We start from the raw sequence: 27,369 nt of genomic DNA, 5'->3' as shown, positions 1-27,369 counted from the left end.
CACAAAAGAGCAGAAAACAGCTTTGTTTTCTGAGTGTTGGGTTGAAGAATCGCTTAAGAATCGTTCAAGCTACCAATCGCTCTGTCTACAATTCTTATCTACTGAAATGAAACAAAAACCTGACCGGAAATGTCAATTTAGAGAAGATGAGTCACTTGTTCAAAAACTTCAGATGTGTCTAAATAGGCTATTTTTAAACTGTCCTGAAAATATCATCGAAATCTCGTCAGACACCTCAGTTAGGACTATACATCAAACTTTTTATCAATAAATCTTACTTCCTTTGTCTTTATGTCATTTTTCTCACCGAAAAAAAAACTGGCTAAACAGCGTGAAAGTGATTGATGAGGGCGATTTTTTACAAGGAAACCTCAACGTCTTGTAAGCCCAGATTTTAATGCAATTTGCAATATGGGTCAAGAATACCCTATCTAGATACTTTTGAAATTTTCAGCAGAGCTATATCAGTTTCAGTACCTAAATTCGCTTTTTCAGAGGAAAGCAGCAATTTTCTCCACTTCTAGGACGTTTCAAAACATGAGAATTGTTTTGTTATAGTTAGAATTGAATGAAATTTGAAATTTCAAACATTTTCCTGGAAAAAACCAATTTTTTGTTTCAGAATTTTTCAGAATTTCCCAAATTTCTTCGAAAAAAGGAAATAAAGTTTTTTTTCAGAGAAAAGTTTGAATTCTAAAATTTCATGAAAATCTGGGTATAACACATCTAGTTTCATGTTTTGAAACGCACTAGAAAATAAGAAAATTGTCGTTTCGCACTGAAAAGGCGATTTTTGATATTGGAACTAGTACAAGTCGGCTGAAAATGGCGAGCGAGCTTTTTTTGACATTTTTATTTTTAACCTATCCTGAAACTTTCTTTGGAATCTGGGCTTACAAGGCTTGTTAGGTGCCTAAATTAGAGCTATGCATCAAAGGATTTTATCAATAAATGTTACTTATCTTCTTTATGTCATTTTTATCACTAAAAAAAAAGAAAAACTAGCTAATGCGCGAAACTGTTTGATTAGTGCAATTTTCAGTCTCATTTCCCACCAACCCAGCAACCATAAAGTTTGTACTATTAGGCGTGTTCATCTAAAAAAGAAAATGAAGATATCGCGCCATATGTTGAGCACCTGTCGAAAGATTTTCGAAATTTAGAGTGGAAAATACAAAAAATGGAGGATGACAGGTGCAGATATCAAATCTTGTCTTGAAACACGCAATATGTGTCCTTTGAGGTTCAGTGTCCTTCTAATGTTGAAATGTACCAGCTGCACAAACGGGTCGAGGTTATGGGACGGAGGTAATAAAAATTTTAGAATTTATGTACAGTCCTTTGAGATCTATTTCTATGAGTTTGTACTTTTTCGGAATACTCATAAGGGTTAAAAGTGCGAAAATGAAAGAAAGGGAACGGATTCTTGTATGCATTTGCAACATTATGTTACTTTTACCGTGTCACGCATGTAGAATAAAATAAAGAGGAAGAAGAAGAAGGAGACGATGGATCGGGATGGAAAAATGCGCGGGCGAGAAACTTATTATTAGTGTTTAATGGGTTCTCCTACCACTTTTCAATGTTTCCGAGGAGTTCTCAATAGAGGAAAGTAGAAGAATGGGTTCAGTTGAGAATACGGAATACATATACGTCGATGTTCATGGAATATATGCAAATACGTGAAAGTGGGCGGAGTCGAGGAAGTTGGAAGAGGAGGCGTAGAAAAAGATTTGTTGCACAATTCAATGTGTGTTCGGTCCGTTAGGAAAAGAAGAAAAGTGGAAAAATTGGGAATTGCGTAGTAAAAAAGGGAGAAAAAATGAAATAAGATTTTGTTGCATGACCACATACTTATCTTCTTCTCCTTTTTTTCTCTCTTCACAAAAAAAATGGAGAAGCAAAGTGGACACAAGAAAATGACCAGAGGGCACAACGATGCTCCCTAGAAGAGATGGTCAAAGTTTATGGGATTTCCAGGATCTTTTTATAGTCTTAAATATCTCAAGTTTCGCAACCGGTCTTTCTGTGGGCGTGGAGTTTCTTGCTAACTGTAAAAGCGAGCTCTTTGGAGAAATAGAATGAATGGATGAATCATGAATCACGTCTAAAGTTCCAAAGTGACCAAACCAAAAGAATACAAAAGTGAAGAAGAATGTGTGCACAGGTATGAGCTGTCACCGTTTGGAAGTTTGACCCAAGGAGACTTCAGTAACATTGGAAAATGCAAACATTTCCGATTGCGTGAGAGAACAAGGTCAGAAAATAAGGGAAAATATCTCTCCGAATATTTGTAAGCTAGGACAACTTGGATGTAGAATAGCCCAGAAGAGTGGCGTAGATGGCGGTGTTTATGCAATACAGTGGGATTGAGGCGTGGATTAGGAAAAGTCTAACGGGTTGGAAAAGAGGGGTTGCGAGTATTGAGACGACGGCACAGGGCCGAACAAACCGCGGGGATTACTGCCGACAACAGGGCAATTGTGTAAGTATATGGGTGTCTATGTATGTATATTCCTGTCCTTTTTGTCCGGGCTGCGATCCTCTTCTTTAACTTTTCCACTTCTCCATTTCCTTGGATTCCCAAAAAATTTCAATCTCAAGAACGAGGATTTAGATGGATCACATCCGTTGGTGAAAACAAAAAAGGGAGGAAAACGAGAAGGACGCGTACCCTTTTTCGCCTTCGAGTTTTTAAATTTATGCACAAATACATCAAATTAATGAATGAGCAAAAGCAGAAGCAGAGGAGAGAGGAGCAATGAAGGGCGGGAGGCGGAGAATGAGAAGGGCATAGGCAAAAACCACGACAGATCGGTATCTTTTGAAGCTAAGAATGGCGTAGGAAGCAAGGGTTGACACTGAAGAATAACAGAAATGAAGGATTGGAGATGAGAACAAGAAGAAGGAACCATGGGAAAAGTGTGAGAATCAAGAAGAAGACGTGACTGTTTTTTTTTTGAATTTGAAATTTTAGGGGTTGTTAAAATAAGTAGAACTCCAAGTTTTGATTATCAAAAGTTCACTAGTTTATATATTTTTGCGAAATTAGGAAAACACGCAATTTGCAATTGCTTTTTGGCCGTTTTGCACTATTCTGGAGTCTTAAGCTTGCTGGTCAAGTTTCCAATCAACTTGAAAAAATCGAAGGGTATGAAACAGACCTAGATTGAAAACTTTGAACTAGCAGAATTTTTGAAAAATTCTTAGTTTCCCAGGTTATTGCCAATTTTGGAAGACACCTGTTGTCTTCACGTTTTCCGTTAAAAAAACGGGCCGAAAAAGGAAATAACAGGAATCGGCAAATGACCAAAAAACTAAGAATCTTCTAAAAATTCTGTAGAAGCAATGTTTTCAATCTAGGTCTGTTTTACACCCTCCAAAAGTTTCAGAGAGATTGAAAAATTTACAGCCGAGTTCCAGACTCCTGAAAATGATCAAAATAACCGTGACTGAGAAGTACCGTTTTCTGTATGTCCAATTGACTGATTCATTTTAAAAACTGTGTAAGAAATTTAGATGATCTGAAAACCAAAAATAACCCGGAATATCCTCTCAAACGCCTATCCGTAGTATTCATAAACACGTATTTTCAAATTATAGTTAAAATAATGTAGGTATATTTAAATTTTGAGCAAAATGCAGATTTCATGCGACTCACCAAACATCTACAATCTTTGCACATTGTCGGAAAAGATGCGAAGAGGGAAATTTACAAAAAAGTGCGAAAGACAACAAAAGAACTCTGAAACAATGCACACCATGCCGACCAGAAAGCAACTGTGACCCCCGAGAAGTAAGAGGCGGGAGTGAGGTGGTGCCCAGATAATGAGTCGAATGTTATGATGCGGGACAACGATACAAACGTACGACGTCTGTCTCTTTCTCCCGCGTGCGCACGGCGCGTTCCGTCCTGAATGCGGCATGCCTTTCAAGTTCATTCATTAGATATGAGCTTGCTGTCAGCGGATCCTAATGAGTAGATGTGTCACAGGTAGCAGCGCGTCTTTTTTCGTTTTTCAAGACTTCTCGACCGAATGCTAATTTTAATTTGATCTGTATGTTATTGTGTATCTGATTATAATCCTCCACCTAGATGCTAATTAGAGATAGCATTAAAGAGTCGGCAACTTTTTGTGCTTTATATAGAAAGAGGTCACTCCTAAAAGTAGATCCGAGAAGTGAAAATGAGGGGAAAGGGAAACATAGGACAGGGGGAACATCAAAGTTAATTGCTTTCAATTTTAATTTCTATTCCTGAAATTTTGGCAGCTTTCTATTTCACCCTCTATCTCTTTTTCTGTCGTTCCCAAAGGCTAATCTAATTAAACGCCTTTTAGCGTGGGACCTTTTATATTCGGATTAATTTTCGACTTTTGCATCTCGCCCCCGTCGTTCAAAAATTGGATAGTAAATATATAAAACGAGGCAATAGTAGTAATAGTAAAAAGAGAAAGAATAATGAAACAAAAGAGAGGGAGGAGGACGGTCAATATAGATATGATGGCGATAAGGAGACATCCACTGATCGGTTAGTTTTATAGCTCTCTCCGTAACCTTGGACACACACTCGTTTGAAAATGTATATGGACATAAAGATTGGGCAATATTGAGGAAAATGAGGGAAATTTAGATAAACAGACTCGTGAAGTTATTTGAACAAATTTTTTTGGAAACGTTAATTGAAAATATACACAAAAAAGGGCTTAAGTTGATTTTGAGAATTTTCGAGAGTCATCAAAATTATAGTATCGATCAATAAAATATTTAAAAAACCCTGTTGATTTTTGGCCATTTTGACCAGTTTCGGGAGTTTGGAGCTCGGCTGTCAAGTTTCCACTCACTTTGAAAAATTTGGAGAGTATTAAACTGACCTAAATTCAAATTTTTGCATTCACAGGATTTTTCAAAAATTCCTAGTTTATTAGCTATCTGCCGATTTCTGAAAAATAATCATTTTTCACATTTTTAGAACATTAAACGGGAAAAAAGATCCGTCTTTCAGAAATCGGCAAATACGGTAACACTGTAATATAGTGCCACGGCGTTCTATTTTTTGGATGGGTGTTTTGGGATGATGCGCGGTAACAAGAATAGGTCCTCTACTTGTTTAACAGGATATCAAAATGACAAAAAGTAATGTGAAATTCCTAGATTCTGCTGTTGCCATGTTAATCAAACACGAAAACTTTGTTTTACTCCCTACAATCACCTTGTATTTTTCAAAATGATCGGAAACTGGACAGTTGAGCTCCAGACTCTTGAAAATTCTAAAAATCGACTGAAAATTTAGTTTTGTATATCCGGAACTGTACGTCCCAAAACTATTAATACAAATAGTTGCAACCAGTGAAAAAAATCGGAAAATGCTTTTTCGTATAAAAAATACGGTACAACGGATTTCCCAGGGAAAAAAAACCAACTAAAAACGAAATCAAGCATGAAATTTACTCTGTGAAATCCCAAATCATTTAATGGCTTGATGATTTCGATTTCTTCCATATGTAAAGACGATGGGAAACGGAAAAGTCCGCCGCTCCTCATAATAATTGCGAAACCCCAAAACAGGACATGCAAATTATTGTTACATATAAGCGCCCACCGCTAAAAACGGAGTGACTACTACAAAAGTGCGTTTTGTGTTAATATTATTATTATTGTTATTTCTATATAAATTCCCGGTGATGACTGGTCGGTTTATCACGCTCACCGCATTAGCGTAAAAGGGGTGGGGTGAGTGGTGTAAAAATTTTGGGAGAATTAAAGTGAGATATGCAATGAGGTTCAGTCAACTGCACTAAATATGTATACGACAAACGAAAAACCAGAAAAAAATCTTTCAAAAATTTTAATAGCACAAGAAAATTTGAATTGGTGGTTTTCTATACTTTGAAATAACTTCAAAGAGTTAAAAAGTGAATTCTATACTTTTTTATTCCAGAAAGTAACTAATTATGGCAGACTACTAGGGCTATTAACCTTGAATTTGGTATCCATTCCCCGTATCCATTTTCCTATTTCCTTTCTCTCCCACAAAATCCTATAATTACTCTATAAAGACCGCAAAATGGAGGGAGCGAGAGGTGGAAAAGCGGAAAAGAGGTGTCACCTGTCAAAAAGCTGAGAAAAATGAAATAAAACTAATTGTTGACAAGCGGGAAGTGGTCCGTTCCCTTCGATTCGCTTATTTAAGGATCTTTATCAGTCAACGAGAATAGATAAAAAGGCGGTAAGAGGTCAAAAAGAGATGCATATCATCTTTATCATTTGTAGGTCCAAGATCAGGATGTTCTGATGAGGAGGGCACAAGTAATTCAACGCCGCAACGCAGGAAACCACCACCGTGTGCAAAACGGACGGCGGTTTACACCTGAGGAAGAGGGATGAAAGATAGACAGAAAATTATGAAAACTTCAACTCACAATATCTATCTTTTCGCCGACGACTCATCTTTTATCAAGTGCGTGTAAAAGCGCTTTGCGTGTGTGTGTTGTTATTCTTCATGGATTTTTTGACATGTGGCTAAATTGTGTCTTTTCTAGTTTTTTTCCGGATATGAAGCATAACAGGTGCCGATGTTTTTGATGAGAGTCAAAAAACAACAGAAAGTTTGATTGGGTAGCAAATCAAAATGGTTTTTGTTTGAAAATTTTATTTTTCAGAAAACAGCTTATCCAGAAAAGTTACTGCCTTTTCTGATTTGAAAAAGTTAAAAATTTCTGAAAGTTTCAAATATTTTTGTGAAATAAAATAATTTTTAACAACATTCAGTTCTTCGCAAACTTCTTACTGGGCAGAAATGATATTTATAATTTTATTAATTCGAAAAATGTTTTTACAAGCAAAAAATTACTGAAAACCTTTGCCAGAACGGACCAAGCCAAGAAAATTCTGAATGAAAGCATAAAAGGTCTCTTAACATTTAATTGCAAGCTCAATTATCTTGGTTACTGTATGACATGTAAAAAAGTTATCAACTGATAAAATTTCGGTAATTTTATGTTAAACAATTTACTGAGATAATTGAGCTCAAAGTTGAGAGTGTGGCTTCTATTACAAGGTTTTACGGTAGTTTTATGCTCAAAAAATTACTCTAGCAGTTCGAGATTCTCAACTTTTTTTTGAAATTGTTTATCGTCTCTTATTTCGAAAAAAAGAAAAAAAATACCTGGTGAGATATTTTCAGTTATTTTTGCATTTTTTTCTATTACAACGTTTCATTCGAATAAATACATTATTGACTAGACAGATTGATAGTTTGAACTACAAAAATCATGAAAAATTTTTTAAACGATTTTTTTACGAAAAAGCAATACGTTCAAAGCTAGAAAGCCACCCCTCTGGGACACATTCCGAACAACATCGTAATGTTTCATTATAAAAATCCGAGACTACATTTCAAGTGTTTTCAAACAAATCACTTGAAACCATGGACCGCATTTCATCTTATTTCAAAAAGGACAACCTCTTGAAATCCCGCGGAAATTCACACTCTAGGAGAAAAGACAAAAATCCTTTCGTCTATACATCCTGCCTTTTTTAGTTGTTCTCTCTTTTCTTTTTGCCTATATATTTGAACAGAAACCGCCCATATTTAGAACGAAATAGGGTTATGTCATGCTTGAAAGGGTACTGTCATGTGTATAATTGGACGAACGGTAACATGTGCAAGATTGCAAATTAGGTGACATTCTGAATGGCTTGAATTTTTATTTGTTGTTTTTAATTAAAATAATAATAATTATTTGATTTCAGGTGAGTGGGATGGCAAAAAGTGACAATCAAAAATGTGAGATAATAACATTACAATGAATAATTCAGCAAACAAAATTAAAATGATACTCGCTTTGAATGGTTTACATGATAAAAACTTTAATTTAAATAAAAAGTATGATATACAAATTTATTGATCCGAGTTTATGGAGTTTCTTGATGAAGCTGTGCTTCTGGCTTCTCCAATCGACACTGATGTTTCTGACATTATTTCTTCTGAATGCTCGGATACGGCTCTTCTTCTAGCTTCTTCTTCTTCTTCTCGTCCCTCATCTCCTACGATTTCTGAGGACTCTTCATTTTCTATATCTTCCTCATCAATCAGAATAGTATCAGTAGTTGCAATACTTGCTAGAGCTGTCAAAACTTCTTTGGCAGATTTTAGCGACCTGAAATTACCCATTTATGCTGTTTTCTACAATTCTACAGCACAGAAAGTTCGCCACTTCTCTTCTTCGCGTCCACTTTTCTTCTCTTCTCATCTATTTTTAAGCGAGATGCAGACGGCCAGCCAGTTTCACGTATTTTACGTGAAACGAGAGGGAGCCGTCCCGAGAGAGGCAGGTCGCTAGAAAATGTCTTCACGTCGTCTCACGTCGCTTTCTGGCCGCGTCTCAAGAGAGAGACACACACACGCAAGGCGGGGGGGAGAGAATCTTCCCACCGCTCCACTCTCTTTTCCACCGATGAGTGGTTAGTCAACAGAGTAGACACCAAGAGGTTTGTGTGCTTCCGTGGCGCAATAGGCAGCGCGTTCGGCTGTTAACCGAAAGGTTGGTGGTTCGAGCCCACCCGGGAGCGAAATCTTTTTGGTTTTTTTTGTAAACTCACGAAATATTTTGTTCTGCTGCTTTCACAGCATCCGCAACTTTGTTAAACACTCTGGCCTCATCTACTACATCATAGAAATCTGTAGCACGGAATAATCGTTTCAATTCTGACTTTTGAACAACAAAATAGCACTGAACACCAGCAGCTTGCAAATCCACATAGACACTTTTCAATGTGGATAATCCCAGATAATCGACATAAGGGAAACCATCACAATCAATCACCAGTTTACATCGACTCTCCGATTTTTGATCTCTCTTCCAGCGTCGACGAGCAGCTTTCAGTTTCTGAAAAATATTCAGTTTTCAAGTTTTATACAGAGTGTCAATCAAAAACTAAACAAAACAACAACAATCTACGCGTACCGAGTCAAATATATCAGCACTCTTGTCAGAATTCATCTGCTCAATTGTGACGAACGATTCGGACTTGCATCGTTCCCATTTTTTGACACACTGCCATACAGACTGCAAAACAAATAAATAATGGAATTGGAGCGGAATGAAAAAATTTTGGGGATCGGTTTTTATTGCACATACCATTGTAAATCTGTCACTGCTTGTAAAAATCAACGGTGCATCCATTCGGAAAATGCAAACGTTTCCCTGAATCCGTTCCAGGTCTCGTTTCTTGGTCTCTTTGAAACTTTCAGTTTCATCGTCTCGAGACAGGAAGTGCCATTTTGGACTGAAAATTGGTTATACACATGTGCCAGTAAATAAGATTTACAAAATTCGTAATTTTCAGTTTGTTTATTTTCACTATTTTCAGGAGTCCAAATCTCGGCTGTCCAGTTTTCGATCACTTTGAAAATTTTGGAGGGTATACAGCAAGCCTAGATTGAAAACTTTTGATCCCCAGAATTTTTTTGATAATTCCTAGTTTTCCAGCTATTTGGGATATATGAAAAACACCCATTTATGGCCCGTTTTTGCACTGTAAACGTAAAAACAGGTGTCTCTCAGAAAATGGCAAATAACTGAAAACTAGGAATTTTCAGAAAATTCTGTGAATGCAAAATTTTTAAAATAGGCCTGTTTTTTACTGTCTAAAATTTTCAATGTGTTCAAAAACTCGACAGCCGAGCCCAGATTTCTGAAAATGGTGAAAATGACAAGAAATTAACTTAAAAAATGTGCATCGACACTGTAGTTGTGAAAGTGGTAAAAATTGGCTGGTACTTTAGTGATAAAACATGTTCCAAATAAAATACCGTTGAGTTCTGATAATCGTTGTTAGCACTGCAAAACCTATTGCCATCAGAAGACCTTCTCCCATATCATAGCACACTGTGAGGAAGAAACTCATCAACCAGATAGCCTGCAAAATGCAAATGAGAATCAATGAAAGGCAATGAAAGAAATGTTTTCTCTCACAATTCTTAAAATCGTGTATTCAAATATAAGTAAAAATTGGAACTTACAAAATCGATTTTGAAAACTGGCCATAAGCTTTTCAGCTCACCAAACTTCTCAAACATTCCCTTTTGAGCAAAAATAATCATTGCTGACAGAATGCATTGTGGCAAATATTTAAGTGCCGTACCAATATACAGAATTACAGATAGCAAAGCCAAAGAAGAGAAGAGACAAGTGAGTTGAGTAGAACCTCCGACGGCGGCTCCGACTACACTTCTTGCAAATCCAGAAGTCACCGGGAAAACTGGGAAGAAGGATGATAAAACTCCAACAAATCCAAGAGCGTAGAGTTCCTGTCCATGATTGATTTTGTATTTGTATCGTTTCTCAACAACTTTTGCTACAGTAATATGAATAGCAACTGCTGTAATAGCAATAGCAACCGCGTTGAGTCCAATGTGCCTGATCAAATCGAATCTTGGAAGGGATGGTGGAGGAAATCTGAAAATAACTACCGTATTGAACCGTATTTACGTTACCGTATTTGTTCTAATAAAAAATTTCTATACGTGCACTTTAAACTCAATTATCTCGATTCGTTCAATTTATATCGAAAATATATGTATTGATGAAATGTTGGTGACATTATGATAATCAATTTATCATTTTGAGAATTTTAGATATCTCTCGTGGAAACCGAAATAATCGAGCTCAAAGTTCATGTATAAAATGGGCTTCTATTAGAGCAGTCGTCCAGATATCAAGAAACTATATTCTCTTTACAACTTACTCAGTTGGTATATTCCCTACAACTTTCACGTCATGCCGCCGAGACAGTTCCGCGTAATCAGTAGCAGTAATTCCAACAACCACCTTAATCACCAACATAAATATTGACGTCATGCGTGTGTTTCTCACCAATAGCAGCTCAAACGGGACTGGATAGTTGAAAGCAGAGCTGAACCAAGGGGCAAGGTATTCTTTGCTTATGACCAGGAATAAAAATGATGACATGGAAATTGAAACTGTCGGAATGTGGACATTATCCAGGTTCTCTATGAGATCCCAGATTCTCTGAAAAATCAGAAGAAAGGGTTTTTCAAGTGGCTAGAAAATGCATTACGTAATATAAATATCCTGGACCATTTCTTCTTGGGAGTTCTATCCCAAGCATATTTCCGATTTGAGCAAAAAACACGTGAACGCCTCCACCAACTACGAATCCAGACATAACTTGCTCAGAAAAAAGAGATGTCAAGTATTGAAGACGAAACACTCCCATAAGAACCTGAAACATCAAAATTGGTACAGAATACGGTAAACAAGATATACAAAAACCTATTTCCAGTTGATTTTTGGACATTTTGACCATTTTGAGAAGGGTGAAGCTCGACTGTCAAGTTTTCTATTACTTTGAAAACTTTGAAGGTCGTGAAATAAACCTAGATTGAAAACTTTACATTCATAGAATCTTTTTAAATTTCTAGTATTTCAACAATTTGTCTGTTTCTGAAAAACACTTTTTTAGGCCTGTTTTTATACTGAGAACGTGTAAAAAAAGGGTGTCATTCAGAAATCGGCAGAAAACTGAAAAATGGGAATTTTCAAAAAATTATGTGACTGCAAAGTTTTTAATCTAGGTTTGTTTGACAACCTCTATAGTTTTCAAAATGATCGGACACTTGATATCTGAGCTCCAGATTTCTGAAAATAAGGAAAAATCAACTGAAAACGCGTTTGCAAATTTGTTGTATACAAGAGACGGTTCTTTACCTGAATGATTCCCGCCAAAAATATGATTGTAGTTGCCACGTGGATTTGTTTGACCGGCGTCACTCCCTCTGTCCACATCTCCATCGTGACTTCTTCCACGAATGAAGTTTCATTTCCTAGTATTCTGGAATATTTCTAACTCAAATCGTTTTCTTTCTCAATTTTCTTACTGCATCAAAGTGGTATTTGTGATAATTGTGTCATTGTCCCTATCAAATAGCTCATCCAGTGTATGATTCACATATGCGGTTGCATTATAACTCGTTGCCGTTCTCAACATCACTTTCTCAATTGCTCCGTGGGTCATGAGTGAAAGGACCGCAAATCCACCTAAAATTGGGAGGTTGCGTTTTTTCTGTGTGTGCATTTTTTTTTGAAACAAAGATCTTCCGAAAAGGACGTCAAAGGATGGTTTACCTAACGCATTATGTTTCGAAGTCCCAAAAAAGATATAAAGGAATGAGGGGAAGATAGCCGTGTATAACCCGTAGACTGGTGGTACCCCTGTGATACTTGCAAGTGCGATACCTGAAAATTAATAGGTACAGTACTGGTCAATAATCAGTTCTGCCAATAAGCTAAAAAACAATTTTTCAGTTAATTTTCGGTTACTTTGACAACTTTTCAGGAGTCTAGAGCTCAGCAGTCAAATTTTCGTCAACTGTGAATATTTTGGAGAGTATAAAACAGACCTAGATTGAGAAATTTGATATTACAGAATTTTTTTCGAAATTCCTAACTTTCCAGCTATTTGCCAGTTTCTGAAAGACACCGTTTTTTTCAATTTTTAATTCAAAAAAAGGTCAATAAGGGTGTCTTTCAGAAATAGACAAATAGTTGAAAAACTGAGCATTTCTGAAAAATTCTGTTAATGCAAAGTTTTCGATCTAGGTCTGTTTTGCACCCTTTAACGTTTCAAAAGTAATAGAAAACTAAAGCGGTGAGCTTCAAACCCCAAAATATGATCAAAATTAACTAAAATAAACGTTTTTGTATATCTTATTGACTGATACTGTAAGTTGTTATCGTATCTGTTATACCTTACCTTGAGGTACCGAGAAAACAGCCATTGTCAGGCCTCCTGAAAGATCTCCAAAAAATGAATGCGACCAGTCATACTTTGGGAGCCATGTGATAATTGGAAGGAAGGATAGTAAGGAGTGTAAGCATTTGGATGGTGAACATGAGTATCGGATTTTCTGTGCCTTTTCTTGAAGAACTGCATTTAAAGGCGGACGATCGGAGAATAGCTGAAACATTGGAAATGTTAAAATTGATCTACAACACAAAAAATTTAACAACTCACTTGTCTTAAAGACATTTCAACTCACAGAGAACATAATTTTGTTTAACTGATAGCTGTTATAAGGCTACCGAACTGTTTTTTCGGCGGTTTTTTGAGCTACCAGATACAATACTAGTATGCTAGACCCATTAAAAATCTCTAATTCTATCAAATTCCTGTGATATTTCCCGAAATGCACTTTGTTTAGACTGGACATAATCCTTAGTTTAAAAATCGGAAGTTTAGTGGTATCATTGTTTTACAAGTTCCATCTTGTGCCATGTTTGACAAACTGGTCAAACATCTAAAATGACAGAAATCAGAACATTACCTTTGGCATGCAGTGATAAATAGAGCTCAGTAATTCTTTGATCTTTAATCTCAATTGCTATGGATATGTTGGAGTATGAAAAAGTACAACTCTTGAAAAGTTAATAAGGATCACCGAAGAAATTTAGAGAGGAGGAGGGAAGAGTTATATGGTGGTGTGAGATAGTTGACCACCTCTTTCTCACTCTTCTCGCGTCGGTTTTTCCGAAACCCCTGACTGATTCAATGTCTGAGACTCTCCCGAATAATCTTCTCAAGCTTCCCACCAATTGTTGCCCCCGTCCACCGACGGTAAGTCTTCCGACAAACATATATGCTTATCCGTCCGGTATCCTCTTCTTCGTCTTCTTCTTCCTCACCATCACCATTTCACAGTGCACGAGATTTTCGTGAAAAAAAGGTGAAGAACAGTCTGAACCGGAAAAATTGATACACCCGCAGCGTGTCTCGCCACCCACACACGTTTTCGCCAATAGTTTACGTGTGTTTATGTGAATCAGTACATTGGCTAGATTCTGTGAACAAGACTGTGTCATTAAATAAGGATCGAGTAGGTAAAGTTCATAAAAAAATTGATAAAAAGGTAGCTGAAGAGAGTGGGATTCGAACCCACGCCCCCGAAGGGACTGGTGCCTTAAACCAGCGCCTTAGACCGCTCGGCCATCTCTCCACATTCGATACTTGCATGATAGTGCAGCCGTAATACAATTAGCGATTGCACTTGACACATGCCAGTCACTCATAGAAAATTATCATTTGCTTTGCAGAATTTGAAAAAAAAAAGATTATTCTCAATATACCATAAACCCTGTAATAGAAAAGCTCCTTGGCATTTAACTTTGAGCCAATTTATCTTGGTTCCAGTTAAAGTTGTTGAAAGGTTGTCAACTAATAAATTGTTTGTCATAACACCAAAAATATTTGGTCAGTTATCTCATTTTTGATACCTTCCACAAAAATTGAAATAATTGTTCGTGAACTTCACAGGGTGCGGCGAAGGAACGTGTGCATAACGTTGAAGCAAAAAAAACTCATATTGTCATTTGCCATACAGGACCCAAACAATTCGCAGTTGATGTTCAAAGACATTGTGAATATATCTGCTGAATTTTGAAAAATTCCCTATTTGAAAGTTACAACCGTTTGAATTCATAACCTCAGAATTTCTACTTTTATTTGGACTGCTTTTTTGAGTTTCAAAATACATAGGTTGCAAGTAAACTGAAAGGAAAGTTCTTTGGAAAAGTGTTTTATTGTAAATTGCAAAAACTGTAGTTTCTAAAAAACAGAGCAGTTTTTGTCTATGGTTTTCTTGAACTGAGCAGCAATCGGTTTCTCGAAAGTGGCGAAAATTATGTTTCCGCTTCTATACCGTTCTGGGTAAGGGGCTAGCTTGATGAACCATTATATCATTCGAAACCAAATAAATTCATTTAATCAATTGTCACATTTAATTTGAATATAAAAAAAACCACACTCGATTGTGAAATCTAACAGTTCGAAAAACCCTCGTACTGATCATGAAAATTGAAAAAAAAGGAACTGAAGAGAGTGGGATTCGAACCCACGCCCCCGAAGGGACTGGTGCCTTAAACCAGCGCCTTAGACCGCTCGGCCATCTCTCCACATGAGTTTCTTTGTCAGTGCTAGCTTATCAACATGATATCGACTCTCGGCTGCTGGAATTACCAATTCGTAGTCTAGTAGAAATCACAAGTGGCTCTGATTGACACTTTACCACATTTTAGAAAATATTTCTTTAAAGAATATTGTTTTGAATGTTCGCAATCATTCTGCCATTGAACACCAGAAAAAGATTTCAGGATATTCAAAAAATGTTATTCCATATGTACAGATGCATTTTTCAAGAAAAAAAAATCAACACGTGAGATCAGATTCCAACCAGAATTTTCAATTCAAACAACCAGCAATTCAATTATGACACTCGTCTTCTTCCAGGAGAGACTCTGAAGTTGTTGGCACAGAGTGTTCCTCGATTTCTTCTATATGTTCAGCTTTCTCGATCGCAGCTGATGGAATCCCATTTAGCTCGGATACCACGAGCTTCTCGTTGCGCTCAACATTTGGCGCTTCCAAATCTTGCCTTCGATTTGGGTGGAAGAATTTGTAGTAGATCAGCATGATGAAGATTCCTAAAACTGAAAATTAGTATTTTTGTGTTTATTGAAAACTTACCAATAAAAAATGTAGCTGGAACACCGATTCGGATTTTTTCGATAAGAGGGAATGCATCGAGCGGTGTGGGTAGGAGTAAAAAGATGATCTGGAAGCGTTTCAAGTTTTCTGTACAATCCAGATAACTAAACTCACCATCATTTCTATGAATTCAACAGTATATGCCACTAAATACCGATATCTTGTGTTTCCTTCAGCCATGTTGAACGGTGTGAAGAGGTGAATCATAGCGTTGATGAGCAAAAGAAGCTTCTCGATGTGTGTGCATGCTTCAATGTGGAGAGCCTAAAAATTGTATTAGTTTTCAACGCTTTTAGTAAATTTTCTACCTGTAAGAAGATAACGTGTACCAGAGTGACTATCAAGTGTCCAAAGATCAGAAAAACTACATAGATTCCGAACAACAGCACGAACGCTACCAGTGTGATGATTCTCGCCAAGATCGTGAGGAATCTCCAGCAAAACTGAAAAACAATTAACTTTTTCGCCCATAATAACTTTGTCCTTCTCTCCCAATTGTATACTTTTATCGCTTTTGCAATCTCTCACCTGCAGTACTGCTTCGTGTGGCCAAATATTGACTTTGTCATCTCTGGTCATTCGTAACGAACGGTTTTGAACGACAACGGACCAGGAAATACTAATAATTGATAGTGTGAGAGAGGCAGCTTGAAAATAGAGCCAGTATGGGTACTTTCCAGAGATATAGTAGTTCTGGAAGTAGTTAGCAGCAATGGATCCTTGAATGATGAGCTGAGGTGCAGATTCGAGGAAGGCTTCGAAGAACCTAAAATGAAAATTTGATTTTTGAAATGTTATTCTGCAATAGCTACCTCAAAAGTGTTGCATCTCGTTCTGCTTCCACCATTTTCATGAAAAATTTTCGTTTTTCTTTGTCTGTATCATCCTTTTTGTTTTTTGTGAACATCCAACCGTAGTACAAGGCTTTGTAGTACCAAAACAACGGACCCATCTAAATATTTTCATTTAAAAAGACTTTTAAAATAAACTTACTTGAAAAATACATAGAGTGATCATTTTTCCAAGAGAAATGAACCTTTTCTGGTTCAACTCAAACGTTCCGGTTCTCCTAGGATGTGCTCTTCGTTTCCAATGCATTTCGTCATCCAGCATCCATACCATAGAGATTATATTGATAATTACTGATGGGATAAGAGCAAAAGTGAGGACTAGAGCTCCAGATAAATGCTGAAAACACTTTCTGTTCCTTGTAAAATGTCTTTTAATTTAAAAATTCACTCTTCCCGCCCAAAAATGAAATATAGCAATGCCAATATCCGAGAAAAAGTCTAAGACATAAGAACACATTGCAAAGCCAAAGCAGAACAAGTCGAACCATCGAACTATTAGTACACTGGGAACTCTATCGGTGAGAACAGCTATGATACCAGCGTCTTCTGAAAAAAAGTTTTAAAAATGAACAATTCAGCAAAAATACGTTTTCCTACCTTTATCTTCATTTTTCGGTATTAACAAAAGCTTCGATTCATGCTTCTTCAAATACATTTTGAAGGAAAATTTAAATATCAGCCGATCAATAAACGGCAGGGGAAAAGGGAACAGTGTGCGCACACGCTAAGGACCACTGTCTGCTGGACGTTGTCATCTCTCTCGCACTCTCCTTTATTACAGTGCTCTCTCCTAAAACGATATACATTAGATGAGGTCGGATGTTGCATCTGTTGGGAATCGAGGAGACAATGAGAGAATATGAGGAGAGGTCGCATTGTTGCGTATCGTACATTTGATGATGTTATTAGGAAATGAGAAAATGGTTTTCTTATAGGAACCAAAATTGCTGCCAAAGTCAATTTCACATATCAGAACCTCCTAAACATATTAGCCACTCAATAAAGGAATTAAAAAAAGGAACTGAAGAGAGTGGGATTCGAACCCACGCCCCCGAAGGGACTGGTGCCTTAAACCAGCGCCTTAGACCGCTCGGCCATCTCTCCACATCAAAGTCCATGTCAATTCCGTCTTATCAAACTGATTTAGATACTTGTTTGTTTGGATTGTCATTTCGAAATGTTTATCAAAAACCACAAGTGGCTCTGATTGACACTTTACCACATTTCAAAAGATTTGTATTGGTTTTCATGTTTACCAGACAGTATTGTTTGGAATAATTGTAGTCATACGTTTGTTGTAACTAAAGAAAACATGACTGTGACATAAAACATGACAAAAGGTGCAAGTCGATAATGTTTCAAAATAAATTGAAAAAAAGAACTGAAGAGAGTGGGATTCGAACCCACGCCCCCGAAGGGACTGGTGCCTTAAACCAGCGCCTTAGACCGCTCGGCCATCTCTCCACATGAGTTTCTTTGTCAGTGCTAGCTTATCAACATGATATCGACTCTCGGCTGCTGGAATTACCAATTCGTAGTCTAGCAGAAATCACAAGTGGCTCTGATTGACACTTTACCACATTTTAGAAAATGTTTCTTTGAAGAATATTGTTTTGAATGTTCGCAATCATTCTGCCATTGAACACCAGAAAAAGTCAACCGGCATTTATCTTTTTTTTCTCTCAAAACCAGCACAGTGAATGTGTAAAAAATGACATTTCCTTGGCAGTTCCAGGAATCAAGGAATTAAAATCGTGTCATGAATTTTGAAGCTGTGTATCTTCCCCAACCTCAAATATTCCCTAAAGTTTTAATTAAAAGTTTAGTTTTTCTCCGTCGGAATTCATTGGGGTGTCTATGACTCATCAGCCATTTCATTCACAGCTGTCAGCGGCCAACAACACAATCACCTGATGATAAAAAGAAAGAAGATATAAAACAACGAAGTATTGAACACAATTCATAGTTCAATTTTCATTCTCTATGTGTTCCAGCACAATAATTCTTGCTATTTCCACGCTAATCTGTATTCTGTCAAAGCATATCGTTACAGCTGCAGGAAGTAAAATTTAGATTGCCTTATAAATAATATATGTAACAAATTTCAGAACAATGCCCCGATATTGCAACTGTCAGGGACAATAAGGATGACACAGTTGACGCGAAAATAATGTAAGTCAGCATACATTATTTTATAACCTATTTTTCTGTTATTCGAGATATTTCGAAGGTTCTGGCCAACAAATTGCTCACATTTCGTGTGAAGGAGAGACTAGTGGTGTTGTTGAGTTGGTTTCCAACGATAACTCGTTAGGATTAATTGAAAATGACACTCACAAAGCAATTTGTCGTCTCGGAAGGTAGGTTGGAACATTAAAAAAAAGAAATTTTCTTTTGACAGATGGTACACGCTGAACAAGTATGGCAGAATTGCAGTTATCAAGGAAATAGCGTGTTATGTTCATCATTGAACTATTTTTCCATTTATCTGGTGTTTTGAATGAATCGGTTTTTTCTCCATGTAACCTAAAAATATAACTGTCAAAAAAAATTGAGAAGAGTCGAAGTCAAATCCACAGAAGTTCAAATTTATTAGGAAAAAAGAAAAATGTGTTTATTGTTTATTTTTTCACGAAATCCCGAATTGTCACAAATAAAGTTATTATTGATACAAACAAAGCGATCGTTTTCTAACAGAACTTGGCACAAGCTTGCTTTGGCTCCAAATGATTTCTGACGTATTTGATAATGTCGGGCAGCTCTTCCTGAACACAAAAAAGTGGATTTATCGATTTCAGATTTTACAAAACTCACCTTAATCAATTCCTCACAGAATGACTCTTTCTTCTTGTCATCTCCGAAAACTCTATAGCACACTTTCTCAAGAACCTCTGTCTCCTCTGGCACATGGTTGAGAATCAGCATTCTGGTGAATCCAACGACTTCTTTGCAAGTGGTGCAAGCGCAGCCCAATCGGGATCTTGTCTGCAACACACGTTTTTTGGAAGTTTATGAATTTTCAGGTCTTATGAAAAGCTTACCATCAGACAGTTTGGCTTATTCTCCTTCATCAGTCCATGTTTTGCCAATTTTCCTTTTTGAATAGCTTCAGCACTGACCCAACTAACAGATACAACTGAAACGTATTTCACCTGATAATTCCTATTAACCTAACTCGAGCATCGCCGGTAACATCTAGTCAGAGAGAAGTCAGATTTTGGATAGGACCACTGTTACAGCCGACCACGCTTCTCAAATGTGGAAGAAGTTTTCTACCTAGTGATATTTCAATTTTCAACTGCAATTCCAGCTTTACAAACGTTTTTAGGCAAGTTCTGATCAAAACCCGGCGAACTTTTGACCAGATGTTACAACCAAGATGTCAATTTTCACAATTTTAAAAGTAATACTCACCAATAAGAAAAACGGCAACAATCAGATTTGTTTGCATTTTCTTCCGAGAATCTAGTCGTATCGTTGAAAACGGAGAGAACTATCCGATTATCCACAGCCAGCGATTGCAATTGAAGGGAAAAGGGCGGCAAACGTGTTTGACCAAAACCGAACGTCTGACCCAATTTCAAGCTTATAAACATTACACTTCCTCTCAATTCACAAGAGAAGAGGAGAAAATCCCGAGGAATCGGAACAGGTTTTATGTATAAAAACTTGTTCTCAAACCCCCCAAAGCGGGATAGAAGAACATTATTAGCCGTTCGAACAAAATTGAACAATCAGACAGTTTTATAATTATCTCTTCACAGAATAAGCACAAGTGAGAGGAGCCAAATAGTAAGAAAAGGGACAAATAAAGCAAGGATTTTTTGCGGTTCTGTTTCCCAGAAAAATTTAAAATACAATACCCACGGGATTAGGACAAAAAGCAAAAAACAAAAGCAAGAACTGTTGGAAGAGAGAAAAAAGAAGAACGATTCTCAAAAATGAATAAATTAACTACTATATAAACATTTACAACCCATACGTTGTTTCTTCAGTCACATGAAGGAGACTGGTTATTCCGGATTATTCTATTGCCGGAGATAAATTGACCGAAAGTAAGAAGTTAAAGAGAGAAAGAGAGAAAAGAAGAAATAAGATACAAATACATTCGGTTGACAACAGTAATCAAAAACAGTAACTGGTTAGTCAACCTTGACGGATCCATAGATTTTTCGCACAAAGTAGTAGGTGGCGAGGAAGCCGATAGTTCCAGTCATCAAGAAGAACATGAAGACGAAAATTGAAGTGTAGGAGAAGTAGAGGATTGTTGAGATCTGCAAAAAGTGAAATAGTTTGGTTATCTTTTTATGGCATGATTTACTTTAAATTACTGCAAAAATTGGACATGAAACTAGGGATCTCAGTGATTTGTCTTAAACGTCAGGAACAAAGAAAAACGAAAGATTGATTTGATCCAGTCAAGAAAAACCGTTGTCCCTTTCAAAACAAATCGTTATTCTATAGTTTTCATTCATTGGGCACAACTATAGATTACATTTTAAAATCACAAACGATTTTTTTTCAATAAAATTCATCTGTATATGTTGTGGCTCTTTCCGGTAAGAACCGTGGTGATACTGCCGGTCCCAACGATTTTCTATACCGGTATTAATGTTCCGATCATAGTCCCAGCATTTTAATTATTGTTTCAACACTTGGGTCACGGTTTCAACATTCAGATCACAGTTCCAACGTTTTGACAACGGTCCTCAGTTTACGATCCAACCAGCAGACACCATTATTAAATAGAATACAAAATGCAATGTGTCGGACTGTTGGTTGGGCCAGTATGCAAACGTTGAGACAGTGATCAAAACGTTAGGACCGTGATCGGAGCATTAGATTAATCTTTGGGATCGGCAATCCCATCTTGGGACTATTCTTCCCGGAAAGAACCAATATATCCACCAAGTTCATCGAATCGCACATTGTGCCGTCGCTTGTATCCTCCACTTCCAAAACAAATCACTCACCGTTCCACTAATAGTCAACTTCGTATTAAAGAAGTGAATGCAATAAATGAACAAGTAGATCGCAGTGAAACCACTCGTCATAAACGACCTCCACCACCAGTGATAGTCTTCCGCACACAAATGGAAGTAAGCCAAGAGGATAGTTGCTTCCGAGCATGTGATGATGAGGATCAAATACACAAGGAACAAGAATCCAAACATGTAGTAGGTCTGGTGAGCCCTGAAATTTTTTTATATTTTATCACTGCCTCATTGAATTATTTCCAAAGCTTACCAAATACTATTCAAGATGAAGAAGAGCTGGATGAAGATACATCCGAATGGAAGAATTCCACCCATTAACATTCCTGGAAGCGGTTTCGTGTAGAAAGTCTGCTCTGGAACCTGTCTTGGAATCTTGTTAGTTCTAACTGGAGCCTCAATTCCGCGCTTCTTGAATCCAAAGTATGCTCCGATGAATGTCATTGGGACAGAGATAAAGATCCAAAGGACGAGAAGGACAAGAAGAGTTCCAAATGGTACTGCAGCCGACGATCCCTTGGTCCAGAGGAGTGTGTTAGAGAAGAAGAACACGGTGAACAGGATTCCAGGAACCAGGAAAGCTGTCATCACCAAGTTGGTCTTCCAGTGAATTCCTTCGAACGTTTTGTAAAGACGAGCTGAGATGTATCCGGCGACTATTCCAAAAAGAACGTAGAAGAAGAGAGCAAAAGTGATAAGGGATCCACGGTTGGCTGGCGAGAGGAATCCAAGGCAGGCGAAGACTGAAAAAAAAGGAAGATTATTGTGAACTGTGAACGTTCTAACTCACCCAACGTCACTGAAACCATGAGCAATGTCTGACAACCAGCTCCAATAAACACCGACAAGAGCATTGGGTAACGTGGTGTGCGGAAAACATCACCATGGACCAACTTCCAACCAAACTCCTCTTGGGCATCTTCTTCCGTATCCAGTCTATTGTAACGGTCGATATCACGATGAAGGGTTCTCATAATGATCATTCCAACCATTCCAGTCAAGAAAAGCACAATGACCAAAGAATTCATGATAGAGAACCATTGGATGTTGGTGTGTGGCATGGATTGAAGAATGTAATCCCATCTTGAAGACCATTTGATATCAGTCTTAGTCCACTTGATACTATACGAATAGGTAATTTCAGCACTTTCGGACTTGGCATCAATGGCGATTGGCTCCGCGGACTCGCTGCAGTCGAGGCTCGACGAGGAGCTGTGCTTAATAGAGCGTGGCTTGACGTCAATTCGGATAATGCGGCCTCCGACTCTGTGCTCCAAAAAGTTGGCATCGTTGCTCATATCTCTGTAGTAGATCTCGATGTCGACATGATTGAAAATGTAGAAGTTGTTCGGGGTGTTGTATTTTTGCTGGAAAATTAGATTAATGGGTATACCCCATTATAGCCCCCCGATACATTATGAAGATAACCTTGATTTTCGTCATTTTCAGAAAGACACCTGGTTTTTCATGTTTTCAGTGCAAAAACTGGTAAAATGAGGTACCATTCAGAAACACAAATAGGTGGAAAACTAGGTATTTTTGAAACATTCTGTGAATGAGAAGTTTTAAATCTATATCTGTTTCACACCCTCTAAAATTTTTTAAGTTATCGATCACTTGACATCCGAGCTCCAGATTCTTCAAAATGATCAAAATCATTGAAAAATTTGTATATCTTATCAGCCGGTACTGTATCTCAAAATGCGTTTGTTGAATTACGCAAACACAACACATACATTAACATAATCTCAGAAAGAAATATTTGCCGTTGTTACAACACCTTCTAAGAAGGACCATCTTCTTGGAACACTTACATTAAGAACACAAGCGTCGTGTTGGTATCCTTGATCATCTACAAAACATCCAACTGGGAATCCGGTGGTGCACACATCCATGTTCTGAAGATTCTTAAAGCAGAATGTCACCGGCATGTTGTCCACAATCCAATGGTGCTGGTAGTTGAGAGTCATGGCTCTTTGAAGGAGACGGAGCTTGGCAAGATCATCGGCGCTTCCTCGTGCATACTTCTTGGTGTCACAAACCAGACGACACTTTTCCTCTTGCAAGAATTTGACCTGAAACGGGTAGTTTTGTTTATGTTGTAGAGTTTTTATGATTCTACCTTGTATGGACTTGGTCGAATGCGTTCACCGAAGAGAACTTGTCCGAGGTTTTCAACTGGTGACTCATCTTCGTTCACTGTGCAGAAGTCGAAACTGAAACACGTCATATATATTTTGAATCGAAACTTTTTTTCTGCGTTGTACACAAACATACCTGTGATATTCGTATGGGATGACCGATCGATCGCTGTCGAGGTGATTGACGTACAGGGAGACATTGCTCTGCAAAGGTGGAAAATCAATAACTTGGAATGTTTACTTCCTCATGAAAATAAGATAAAAGACCTACCGGACAATTTGCTTTTTCCACTTCGCAGAAATTGACTGGAGCCAGTCCGGGAAGGTAGAATGCAGCGGCACCGGTCAATAATCCAACGAAAAGAAGTTTTGTGAGCATCCCAGTAGTTTTGGGCATTACCTGAAATAGAAAAACACTCAAAAATAATATCAAAAAGCGAGAACACGAACAAAAATGAAAGGGAACGGCGAGAAAAAGAGCGACCTTGCATAAATCGAAATGCCACGCAAAAATGACGGGGCAACAATGTGTCTGCGCTCTCTTCTCCGCGCACACTCTCTACGTTGCGGGTCTCGCAGCGAATTGACGTTCTAGTGTAGATTTACGAGGGAGAAACCAATATTTGCACGAGGCGTGAAGGTATTTTTATTGTTTTCAGTGTGTTTTCAACCAAATTTTCAGATAAAAAATGCAGAAACTGAATGAAGAAAAAATTGGCGATCGAATGACACCATTTCCCATTCAAAAGACGGTATTTTCTCAACTACAGTGGTCTTTTTTCAAATTTTCAGTTTAAAAGCTTTATTTTCAGAGAATAAATATGGAATGATTAGAATGCCGATACACCAAAATATGCATTTGATTTGGGATAAAGAAATACAAGTGTTTTTGGATAAGAAAAGAGAGCGAAAATCAATAAAACTCGAACCAGAAAACAGAGAAATGCTTTTAATATAGATGAAAATTTAAAAGAAATCGTCGTCTGGCTTCTTTCTGACACAAGATGTAGGTGTACCGAGTGTTTGTGAAGGAACCCTGGAAAATAAGAAAATAGATTACAATCTCCGAAGTTCAGAAAGGAATAATCCACGCCTTGTGACCTAGTGGTTTTGATTTCGAACTATAGATAAGTCATAAGAAAAAATTTTTGTTGGTGTCGGAGACCTTTTATTGGGCGTCGGTGACACGAACGTCGTTGGAAACGACAGTTTCGACGTGATGGAGAGCACTCTTGTCGAACGAAGCAGCCATCTGAAGAGTCTTCTCACGAGCAATGTCAGTTGGAGATGGAAGAACGTTCTGGAATAGGGATAAATGTAAACAAAAAGTTGAAGTGAGTTTTCGGGAACCGTTACCTTCTCAGTGGTCTCAGTCTTCTTCAAATTCTCCGATGGGAAGTTTTGGATTCCATCGGTGAGCTCTTGGTGCTGTTTCTCTTGCTTGATGTCCTCAGCAGATGGAAGAACGACCTTCTCCTTGACTGGAGTCGAATGGAGCTTGGTGGAATCGAAGCTCTCGATCTCGTGGATGCGCTCCACGTGTTGCTTTTCGACTTCGACATCTGAAAAATAGAATTTGCTTGTGTATCTGTATTTTTTGAATTTCTGTATAGTTCAAGCAAAGCTCCATGCCGGAGATCAAAGCTACAGCACCGTATAATTTTGCGTTTACAGAACTTTTTGAAAATTCCTAGTTTTTTAGCTATTTGCCGATTTCTGAAAGACAACCATTTTCGGATAATTTTTGTACTAAAAACGTAAAAAGAGCAGGTGTCTTTCAGAAACCGGCTATTAGCTGAAAAACTAAAAACTTTCGAAACATTCTGTGAATGAAAACTTTTCAATCTAGATCTGTTGTACATTCTCCAAAATTTTCTAAACGATTCAACAATTGAGAGCCGAGCCCCAGAGTAGAGAAAATCATGTGGAAAATACAATTTTGTTATTTTTGTGACTTCTACTGTATGCCAGAAGAAAACATCTGAACACTTTTGGGGATAAAGTGCTTCTGATGTCACCATTATTTTGTTCAATTCTTATCTTCATTTGATTGAACTATCAGCAGTCATTTGATAAATATGTTTGATCAAACGGTAAAAAGCATCGCCTACTCATCAGCTCACTCAAATTTTTAAAGATCATCAGCTAATCCACTTACCCTCCTTGGTTGGCAAGATGTTTTTCTCGTTGGTCTCCACCTTTTTGAGCTCCAATCCTTCACGAACGGCTCCGGCGAGCTCTTGGTTCATCTTTGGAAGTTCGGTGACGGCGGCCATCTTGAAGGTGTTGGAAGTACTGAAAAACTTGGTTTTCGAAGAGCAATTATAGTATAAAATGGAAAGAGGAAGGTTTTAATGGCGAAAGTCGAAAATGGGAGGTTTTCGGAAAGGGGGCAAACTGACAGTTGTCGTATAAAGAAACAGAAGAAATTATCTAGAAAAAAATGAGGTGTATGTTCATACATATATGAGGGGCGGCACATACAATAATAGTGTTTCCGTGTGACTAATACTTTCTTGTCGCCACTGACTCATCATCTCCCGGAGGTTTCTGCCTCCTATTTTTGAACAGGACAAGAAAATGGACAGGATTTGGAAGAGTGGAGATGGAAAAGAGGATTTTGTTTATTTGGAAAAGAAAGAAAAGAAAAGAGTCAATCATAAACAACTTCGAAACGATATTTATATTCAAGAGGACGTATGTTTTGGGGGTACGAAAGAGTACGAAAAAAAAGAAATATATATTTGTGCAAATTTCAAATGATATGACGGAGAGGGAACGGGGAAACATGTGACTTTTTAGGAAATGTTGTTCTTCCTACTCTTGTTTCGAAATATACAAAAGTATGAATTGTGAACGGAAAACCGAAAACGTGGCCAGCCGACTACTGAATCAATGCAATACTGGATGGGAAAAGAACTGCAATGTCAACAAAACGAAAATCGTTTGCAGTTTATTTTTTCTCTAGTTTATGAGAGTTTCCCAGAAGATTTTTCTCTCTTCCAAATACAAAAAAACTGTAAGGAATACGCATTCATATTTTCTCTTTTCTCTCCATTTTACATATGACCTACTTCGACTCGATTCGAAAAGTTTTTGGTCGTTTGTAGAGGTGGAACACAAGCGTACATACACACTTGAAAGAAGTTGGATGAGGGGAAGATGACTCGTTTGCAATGACAATAATGGTTCTATGAGACTTTTGGATGAAATTCATACAGTACCGGTCAATCAGACGAAAAACATGTTCAGTTAATGAAACAAATTTTTAAGTCTGGAGCTCGGCTGTCGAGTGTTTGATCCCTTTAAAATTTTCGGAAGGTGTAAAATAGACCTAGATTGGAAACTTAAAATCCACAGAATGTTTTGAAAACTTCTAGTTTTCCAGCTATTCGCCGAGTTCTGAAGGACACTAGCTTTTTTTCATGTCTTCATTACAAAATGGGCCGAAAAGAGGTTCTTTCAGAAAACCAAAAATTCAGTAAAACCTGTATCAGAAAGGCCCTTTCAATAGAAGGGTCCCTCTAATAGAAGGAAACTACGAGAGGGACTTGGAAAAATAGGAGCCCCCCCCCCCCTGTAATAGAAGGGCCCCCTTCAAAATGTGTTGTCAGAAATTGGAAATTTCTGTACGTTTTCAGTGAAAAACCTTTCTGAAATTCTACAATTTCATATTTTTTTTTGTCCAACACTACTTAGAATGTCAAAATTTCGCCCATTTTTGCGAAAATGAGATTTTGATACACTTTTAACAAGAATTCGTTGATTTTTTGTTGACAAATATCGGAGAAACATGTCCGAAAAAAAAGAAGGCCC

The 27,369-nt window shown here is 37.5% G+C and overlaps 6 protein-coding genes and 5 non-coding genes across 11 annotated transcripts; 2 read left to right on the top strand and 9 right to left on the bottom strand.

Annotated features, from left to right (window-relative positions):
• Positions 1-7,903: 7,903 nt before the first annotated feature.
• Cbr-sulp-3 lies at positions 7,904-13,360 on the bottom strand (the record flags this gene model as incomplete). Its single annotated transcript, XM_045240333.1, is given in 12 exon segments — positions 7,904-8,162; positions 8,605-8,891; positions 8,970-9,071; positions 9,144-9,291; positions 9,818-9,924; positions 10,028-10,463; positions 10,753-11,069; positions 11,086-11,250; positions 11,736-11,859; positions 11,906-12,263; positions 12,781-12,985; positions 13,352-13,360. 12 exon segments carry the CDS (start codon positions 13,358-13,360, stop codon positions 7,904-7,906), a joined length of 2,517 nt encoding a protein of 838 aa, XP_045097656.1.
• Positions 8,502-8,574, top strand: CBG28237. Its single transcript has one exon. It is a non-coding gene (tRNA).
• A 578-nt stretch (positions 13,361-13,938) lies between the features above and the next one.
• Positions 13,939-14,020, bottom strand: CBG28669. Its single transcript has one exon. It is a non-coding gene (tRNA).
• Positions 14,021-14,893: 873 nt separating this feature from the next.
• CBG28872 lies at positions 14,894-14,975 on the bottom strand. The gene has a single exon. It is a non-coding gene (tRNA).
• Positions 14,976-15,282: 307 nt separating this feature from the next.
• Cbr-ced-8 lies at positions 15,283-17,073 on the bottom strand (the record flags this gene model as incomplete). The annotated part of the gene is made up of 9 exons (XM_002645462.1): positions 15,283-15,503; positions 15,547-15,634; positions 15,682-15,831; positions 15,876-16,010; positions 16,096-16,333; positions 16,380-16,519; positions 16,561-16,755; positions 16,807-16,964; positions 17,016-17,073. 9 exons carry the CDS (start codon positions 17,071-17,073, stop codon positions 15,283-15,285), a joined length of 1,383 nt encoding a protein of 460 aa, XP_002645508.1.
• Positions 17,074-17,440: 367 nt separating this feature from the next.
• Positions 17,441-17,522, bottom strand: CBG28332. The gene has a single exon. It is a non-coding gene (tRNA).
• Positions 17,523-17,800: 278 nt separating this feature from the next.
• Positions 17,801-17,882, bottom strand: CBG29069. The gene has a single exon. It is a non-coding gene (tRNA).
• Positions 17,883-18,401: 519 nt separating this feature from the next.
• On the top strand, positions 18,402-18,889 carry CBG22762 (the record flags this gene model as incomplete). Its single annotated transcript, XM_002645463.1, has 4 exons — positions 18,402-18,480; positions 18,527-18,590; positions 18,638-18,778; positions 18,820-18,889. 4 exons carry the CDS (start codon positions 18,402-18,404, stop codon positions 18,887-18,889), a joined length of 354 nt encoding a protein of 117 aa, XP_002645509.1.
• A 219-nt stretch (positions 18,890-19,108) lies between these two features.
• On the bottom strand, positions 19,109-19,869 carry Cbr-spp-13 (the record flags this gene model as incomplete). The annotated part of the gene is made up of 4 exons (XM_002645464.1): positions 19,109-19,183; positions 19,233-19,403; positions 19,460-19,554; positions 19,833-19,869. The coding sequence occupies 4 exons, from the start codon at positions 19,867-19,869 to the stop codon at positions 19,109-19,111; spliced, it is 378 nt and encodes a 125-aa protein (XP_002645510.1).
• Positions 19,870-20,560: 691 nt separating this feature from the next.
• On the bottom strand, positions 20,561-23,950 carry Cbr-tag-123 (the record flags this gene model as incomplete). The annotated part of the gene is made up of 8 exons (XM_002645465.1): positions 20,561-20,692; positions 21,392-21,611; positions 21,666-22,155; positions 22,203-22,779; positions 23,227-23,487; positions 23,535-23,628; positions 23,690-23,757; positions 23,825-23,950. The coding sequence occupies 8 exons, from the start codon at positions 23,948-23,950 to the stop codon at positions 20,561-20,563; spliced, it is 1,968 nt and encodes a 655-aa protein (XP_002645511.1).
• A 771-nt stretch (positions 23,951-24,721) lies between these two features.
• On the bottom strand, positions 24,722-25,829 carry Cbr-tth-1 (the record flags this gene model as incomplete). Its single annotated transcript, XM_002645466.1, has 3 exons — positions 24,722-24,853; positions 24,910-25,115; positions 25,712-25,829. 3 exons carry the CDS (start codon positions 25,827-25,829, stop codon positions 24,722-24,724), a joined length of 456 nt encoding a protein of 151 aa, XP_002645512.1.
• Positions 25,830-27,369: the final 1,540 nt, after the last annotated feature.

The sequence above is a fragment of the Caenorhabditis briggsae genome, assembly GCF_000004555.2.
Source record: "Caenorhabditis briggsae complete genome, chrX, whole genome shotgun sequence".
Taxonomy (NCBI): Eukaryota; Metazoa; Nematoda; class Chromadorea; order Rhabditida; family Rhabditidae; genus Caenorhabditis; species Caenorhabditis briggsae.
This window is presented reverse-complemented; position numbering and strand designations above follow the sequence as displayed.